This window comes from Cervus elaphus, chromosome 5, assembly GCF_910594005.1.
Source record: "Cervus elaphus chromosome 5, mCerEla1.1, whole genome shotgun sequence".
Classification (NCBI taxonomy): Eukaryota; Metazoa; Chordata; class Mammalia; order Artiodactyla; family Cervidae; genus Cervus; species Cervus elaphus.
The window spans coordinates 4,404,709-4,412,469 of NC_057819.1; the positions used below are offsets into that span (position 1 = coordinate 4,404,709).

Below are 7,761 nucleotides of genomic sequence, written 5' to 3' on the forward strand. Positions count from 1 at the left end.
TGACAAGTCCAACCCACTGACTATTTCTGTGCAGTCTGAGAGCTAAGAACGAGTTTTACATTTTTAAGTGATTGAAAAAAAATGTAATAACATTTCCTCACTTGTTAAAATTATATGAAACTAAAATCTCAATGTCCATCAAGAAAATTTCATTGGAAAAAAAGCCATATCCATTATTTTTCATTTCAAGAAAGGCTGCCCTTTTTTTCCCTTCCCCCACCACGCTGCTCGGCATGGCATGCAGGATCTTAGTTCCCCAACCAGGAATCAAACCTGTGTCCCCTGCAGTGGAAGCTGGGAGTCTTAACCACTGGACCACCAGGGAAGTCCCAGATTATCAGTTTTACACTTCTTTTGTTGTATTTATTCCTAAATATTTTATACTTTAAAATATATATTTATGTATTCATTTGGCTGTACCCAGTCTTTGTTGTGGCAAGTGGGATCTAGTTCCCTGACCATGGATCGAACCTGGGCCCCTACACTGGGAGCATGATGTCTTAGCCGTTGGACCACCAGGGAAGTCCCTATTTTATACTTTTTGATGCTATTATAAATAGCATTTCTTAATTTCATTTTCAGATTGTTCATTGCAGACGTACAGAATTACATTTAATTTTTTAAATGCAGAATTTCCATATCATTTTTACTTTTATTTTTCAATTAATTAATTTATTTGGCTACATTGGGTCTTATTTGCAGCACATGGGATCTTTGTTGTGTCATGCGTTTCTGCTATAGGTCCAACAGTATATTATATACAAATAGCATTGTATATTATATACAAAATTACTTTTTACAATTGCATCTCACGTCACTGAAAAGTAGAAAGGAGAAAAATATATTTATACTGTCTTTTATAATTCTTTAATTACCTTTACGGGTGCTCCTTGATGTCTTTCATTTGTATTTGAATTACTATCTTTTATTATTGCTATCTTCAATTACTTGCTTTCAGCCTGAAGAACTTCCTTTAATATTTCTTGTAAGGTGGGTCTCAAAACAACAAATTCTGGTTTTGTTTATCTGGAAAAGTCTTTAACTTTACTTTTGAAAGGTCCGTTTCATTTATAACCAGCTATGTTGGATATAGAATTCCTAGTTTACAAGCTTTTTTCTTTGAGTACTTGAAACGTTATACCACTGCCTCTGGCCTCCATAGCTTCTGCTGAGAAGTTAGCTGTTAATCTTACTGGGGTTCCCTTAAAAGTGCCAAGTCGTTTTTCTCTTGCTGCTTTCAGGATCTTCTCCTTGTCTGACTTTCAGCATTTTTACCATGATGTGTCTGTGAATCTCTGTATTTGTCCTCCTTGGAGGTCACTGAGCTTCTTGAATATACTGGTTATTCTTTTTCAATTAATTTAGGAAGTTTCAGCCAATTTGGGGGGAATATTTTTTCTCACTCATCTCCTTCTAGTAGTTGCATTACATATATGTTGATGCACTGAATGATCCTCACATTTCTCTGAGGCTCAGTACATTTTTCTTCATTCTTTTTCTCTTTACTCTTCAGCTTCCATAATCTCCATCAATCAATCTTCAAGTATACTAATTATTTCCTCTGCCAGTTCGAATGTACTTTAAGCCCCTCTAATGAATTTATTTCAGTCATTGTATTTCCCAACTCCAGGATTTTAATTTGGCTCTTTTCATAATTCCTGTCTCTTCTATTGGGCTTCCCTGGTGGCTCAGTGGTAAAGAATCTGCCTGCCAATGCAGGAGACCTGGGTTTGATCCCTGGGCCGGGAAGATCCCCTGGAGAAGGAAATGGCAACCAACTCCAGTATTCTCACCTGGGAAATGCCATGGACAGAGGAGCCTGGCGGGCTAATAGTCCATGGGGTCGCAAAAAGAGTCAGTCACGAATTAGCCACTAAACAACAACAACAATCTATTAATATTCTCTAGTTGATGCAAAAATATCATTATACCTTTAATCATGTTTTCCTTTAGTTCTGTGGACATATTTATAGCACCTCTAGGGAGTGGTTCTCCACCCTCACCCTGGGCATGTTGTTATTTGCTTGCTGTTGAGTAACAGCCTGGACTGTTCTAATGAAATCTATTTCCTTCTCATGGTGTTAAAGCCTATGTTGTTGCTCCTCAGGGAGCCATATCTTTGGGTTTGCCCAAAGTCACCCAAGATGACAATGGTCTTAATAGGACACACTTCCTCTCTTTCCCTGATCACACCCAACTGTTGAAAGTTAAAGTGTTAGTGGCTCAGTCATGTCCCACTCTTTATGACCCCTAGGACAGCCAGGGTCCTCTGTCCATGGGATTCTCCAGGCAAGAATACTGGACTGGGTAGCCGTTCCCTTCTTCAGGATATCTTCCCAATGTCGGGATCAAATCCAGGTCTCCCTCACTGCAAGCAGATTCTTTACCATCTGAGCCACCAGGGAAGCACCCAACTGTTACACTCCCCAATTGTGATATATTGCTCTATTATTTCCAACAATACCCTAGAGCATAACTTGTTCTACAAAGTAATCCAATCAAAAGGTGGCTCTTCTGAAAGAACCATTTCTGAGATCAGTGTCTGACATTTTTTCTGACCAGGAGGGCTCTTCCCAGCTGTCTTACTCTCCTGCAAACTAGCTGCCTACAGTGGTATCTTCATTAAATCCACAAATCTCCTTCCAAGTGCCTTTCACCAAAACCTTCACAGTTCTAGAGAGCACCCTTAGGCATAAATACTGCAGTCTCTACTGCAAATGAAGTCGATGCTTTTGGGAAGAGATTAGAAGCTAAGGGTTTTAAAGCCTGCTTCTCCCTCCAGGCAAAATCTCTGAGCTCTTGATAGAAGTTCGCAGGGGTGAGTTTGAAGTCATCTCAGTTTGTCTCTTTTGGTTGGTACCACCCATGGGGATAGAACCACTGGGAATCCAGTTTTCTCAGTGAGCAACACCCAGAGTACACAGGACTGAGCCTCAGTATCAAGCAGCCTTGGGCAGGAGAAGCCCTAAAGTAATGCTCCTCTGGGAAGAAAGCTGTCGGACTGGGAGCTAGGGTGAGGAGGGAGCCCAGTGTCCTGGGTTGCAGCTGTCCAGAGCTGAGAGCAGGAGGGTGGCAGTGGTCTTGGTTCAAATATTAATACCACAAACTCTTGCGACTTTCCCTGTGGTCCAGTGGTTAAGACTCTACTCTTTCACTGTAGGGGGCGTGGACTCCCAGTTGGGGAACTAAGATAAGGCATGCCTCCCGGCCAAAACAAAAACAAATACCACAAACTCTTGCCTTTCTTACCGAATTTTCATAGATTTTCTTGAGTGGATGTTTTTTCACTTGATGCTTGCTTGCCCTTAGGACAATTTCCAGAGGGGTTAAACTGAGTTGTTTGGAGAATTAAGGGAATGAATGTCAGACACTTAAGTATTCAATAAACGAGACCTGTTACAGGACAGAAACTGTATGGAAAGTTTAAGATACCATCACTTTCCTCAAAGAATTTTCTCTAGAAAAGTTAGGCTGTGAAAAAGGGAAACAATACAGACTTTCCCAATGAGATGCAACTTTTAACACCTATGGTTTATTATATCATCTTATAAAGTTGAAACTCTAAAGAGCCGGAGCTTAAGCGTGACACTGAGAACTAGAATTCGCTACCACGGATGCTTTCAGACTTACGCAGTTGCAATGAATGAAAACCTTCAGGAAGTGCTTCCAAACCCGAAAGCCCCATTGAAAAAAGGCAGTAATTATCTCTAACGTGAGGATTTGGGCCTAGATGGCCCCTTCCCGATCTGGCCGACTCTATATTTTCCCAGAGATGATATAAACAGAATCCCGAAGCTTCCACCTTGACTGTCACCCCGGCAAGGGCGCCCGGGTCGGTGCCGTACCCAAACCACTGCCGGATCCCAAAGGGCTGCCCTTCGTCGCAGCCCGTCGGGGCTGCCGGCCAGTTACCTCGCAATTGAACTCCATCTCCGCGTCCATAGTGACGATCCGCACGGTGAATGTCTTAGGCTGCTTCCTCTTGAGCGAGCTGAAGCTCATTCGGGAAGCGATGGCCCCGGCCATGGCGCGGGGCTCAGGCGCAGGACCCTCGCGCCCCGAGGCCTGCGCTCGGGACCTTTTAGCCTCCCTGGAGGAGGCGCACAGGCCTCAGGGCCACCATGGTGGCCGGCCGGCCGGCCCGGGAGATGTCTGAGCGGCGCGGGCCCCCAGCGGCCAGCATGGGCCGCGAGGACCCTGCCCAGGAACGGAAAGGGGAGTCCCGGGGGCGGACCCTGACGGCCCCGGGCAAGGATCGCGATCGGGGACCGACGGGACGGGCACGGCCCGGCTCTCCGGGACTCGGGCCGGGGACGCTGGGAACGCCCGCGGACGGGGCCCCTAGACGGCGGCTGCCCAGAGCCCGCGCGCCTCTCAGCGGCCGACCGAGGTCTCAGGGCCGCGCTGCAGCCGGGCGCGCACGTGCGCGCGTGGCTGTCACCGTCCTCGCTCCGCGCGCCCGCGGGAAGCGTCCCCTCCCCGCAGCCCCCGGCCTGCTCCCCGCCCCGCCCTCGGGCCCCCAAGATCACTACACACGACGCAACCAAACCCGGCGGCTGCCGCCCGGATACCACGGTTGGCTGAGCGCTCCGAGGGAGACGGGACTTTCCCGCTGTGTCCCACCCTCCCCGGCAGCACTTCACCAATCGGAAGTTCAGATCTAACTGGAGGCGCGGGCCTGGGCTCGCCGTTGAGTGGCTGCGGTGGCAGTCACTCCGAACGCTTTTGTTTTGTAAGGGGTACGCCTACTCTAGCAAGACTGGTTGAGGTGGCTGAGCCCCGCCGACCCTTTCCCGGGGAAACACGTAGAGGCTGGTACCCGGGCGCGGGAGACGCGTCACCCCGTGCTCCCGTGAGGGGCTGCTCTTAGGACCAAGTCGGCGCCGTGTGTGGCGCCCCAGGGGATCGTGTTTCGGACACCGGGTGGATAAGCCTGTTGAGCCCTTAATTAGTTACGTGTGCTGACTTCTGTGTTTCTCAAACTCTCAAATCACTTGTGGAGGCCATTTAGGTAGCCAGCGCTTACCCACCCCACCCTCCCTCCTCCCCGAAATCCCTCTGCTTCTTTTTAGGAAGAAATTCTAATTATTACCGAGGGTTATCGTTGTTGTTCAGTCGCTAAGTCGTGTCGGAGTCTTTGAGACCCTATGGAGGAAGGTGGGTAATAATTGTCCCTATCCCACGGGATTGTTGAGGCGTATAAAGCTTTAGAACGTGGCTGGTCATTTTAGGTCGAATCCTATGAAATTGCTCTTTTTGTAGATACTTTCCACCCCCCACGCAATGCAAGTATTCTCGGGAAATTCCCTGGCAGTCTAGTGGTTGGGATTATGGGCTTTCACTGTGGGAGTTCAGTACCTGGTCAGGGAACTAATATCCTGCAGGCTGCTGGGGCGTAGCCAAACTAAAGGAAAAAAGAAAGCATTTTTCATTTTTTACTGTGATTTCCAGTTTTGGATCATAAACACATATTATGTTTCAATGTCCTCAAGGGTTATATGGATGTGTGTGTGTGAGAGAGAGATGGGGAAATATAATTTTCTTAATTTAAAAAAATGTTCAATTTTAAAATGAGACTTAATGGTTGAATACCTGAATGGCTGAAGGAGACACATTCCACAAATGTTAGCCGTTAGCATCACCCCCACCCTACAGGTGAAGAAACAAACTCAGCATGACAGAGTTACTTGCTGGCTATCATACACACAGTGAGAGGCAAAGCTGGAACTCAAACCCAAGCCTGTCCCCCCAGAGGCTGCAGGTCTTTTACTCTGCTCTCCTCCCCTGGCTGTTGTTGTTCAGTCGCTAAGCCGTGTCCAACGCTGTGACCCCACAGACTACAGCACACCAGGCTTCCCTGTCCTTCACTATCTCCTGGAGTTTGCTCAGATTCACATCCCTTGAGTCAGTGATGCCATCCAACCATCTCATCCTCTGCTGCCCACTTCTCCTCCTGCCCTCAACCTTTCCCAGCATCGGGATCTTTTCCAGTGAGTTGGCTGTTCACATCAGGTGGCCAAAGTATTGGTGCTTCAGCATCAGTTTTTCCAATGACTATTCAGGGTCAATTTCCTTTAGGATTGACTGGTTTGATCTCCTTGCTGTCCAAGGACTGTCAAGAGTCTTCTCCAGCACCATGGTTCTAAAGCATCAGTTCTTTGGCTCTTAGCTTTCTTTATGGTCCAACTCTGACAGCTGTGCATGACTACTGGAAAAACTATTGGTGGCTTCTAAATTGCCTGTTTCAGCCCCGAGATGGTGAACTACAGTTCAAGAGCACTCAGCGGAGGCTGTGGCTATAACTATACTAATAGCAGAAATTAGCTCTTCCCTGTGGGCCCCTGTGGTGCCTGTGAAGCACCCGCCAGGCCCCAGGAATCATTGGCTGGCATACCCGGCAAGGCTGCCAGGCTGCTTTGGGGGAACTTTATGTCCTGCCAACTGCTAGCAAATTTCCCCACCAAACTGATTGTTTAGGGCACTGTGGGCTTAGCGTGGGAGTGTCTTTATTTTCATTGGTTTGGTTCCTCCCTGCAGGTGGGAAAACCAGGCTGGATTCTCCTATAGGCTCCCCATAGGGACGACTAATCAGGGCTTTAACCCAGGGCCAAGATTGCTGGCAGAAAATAAGTGACTTTAGGAAGGAGTAGCATGGGGAGGTGGATCAGAGGGCAGGGACTAAAGATGACAGTAATGGCCAGTAATAGCTTATTTTTATGGAAGGCTTACTAGCTGCTAGGCGCTGGGCTAATTGGCCAAACATCCCGTTGAGATTCCTGGGGGACCTCCAGACAGATGTGTGGGTCTGGACCTCAGAAGGGAGACCAGGGGCATGAGTCAAAATAGATGTGGTAGAATATTATGCTGGCATTAAAAGTTCTGTTCACAAAGAATAAATAGAGATGATAATAGCAGGTAGCAAATAAGGTTATGAGAAGGAAAAATTTAGGTAGGGCTCGCTAAGAAAGACCTGACATACAGACACCAGTTACTAAATATCTGTGGTGTGAATAAGGAAAGGACATAAGGAAATACGGTCTCAACCTATGGGAACAATGTTATTAGCTGCCATATATTTAAGTGCTTACATAAGGTACTTTGCAAAGTGCTATGAATTCTTTACTTCTGATCTTTATCAAAACCCAACTTGGTAGGTATATATCCCTTGTTTATATGTGAGGAAACTGGATAAGGATGAAATGAAGTAATTTACCCCAAAGCATAATTGGTAGATTTGCAATGTGCATATAGGACTGTTTCTAATCCAGATCTCACCTGACTTACATTTTGTTCCTTCATTCTTTTAGAAGATCAGTGGTGCTCCAGGTGACATCTTTTCCCTCCACGAGGGCATTTGACAGCATCTGGAGATTTTCTTTTTGGTTGTGACAACCAAGAGGTGCCAACTGTCCCCTGTATGGGAAGGTCAAGGATGTGCGACCTGGGACCTAAGACTTCTGAGGTCATAGTTGGGATGTTCCAATGTGCTACCTTGAAGCACTGAACCTGGATGAAAGCATCTGCAGATAACAGCTCCTACCCGAATAAGTGTGAGTAAGAACCTACGAGGCCTCAGGAACCTTGTAGAGAGCACCTCAGTGGTGTTCTCTCTCATTTAGGGCCTGGGGTTGAAGATCCTTGAATTTGCCCAGGCTGTCACCTGCAGTGTTGGAAGCAGGCAGACCTGAGTAGGAATTTCTACCTTACCTTGACCTTGGGCATAATTTAGCTTCTCTGAGCCTCAGTTACCTCATCTGTAAA

The 7,761-nt window shown here is 46.9% G+C and overlaps 1 protein-coding gene across 5 annotated transcripts in view; it reads right to left on the minus strand.

Annotated features, from left to right (window-relative positions):
- The window catches only part of NF2 (neurofibromin 2), a 65,907-nt gene extending 61,764 nt beyond the window's left edge, over positions 1-4,143 (minus strand). For all 5 annotated transcript variants that reach the window (XM_043901394.1, XM_043901396.1, XM_043901395.1 and 2 more), the window contains exon 1: positions 3,913-4,143. In XM_043901394.1, the coding sequence (XP_043757329.1) occupies positions 3,913-4,026 (114 nt within the window). In that variant the 5' untranslated portion in view covers positions 4,027-4,143. The remainder of the gene's footprint in view (positions 1-3,912) is intronic.
- Positions 4,144-7,761: the final 3,618 nt, after the last annotated feature.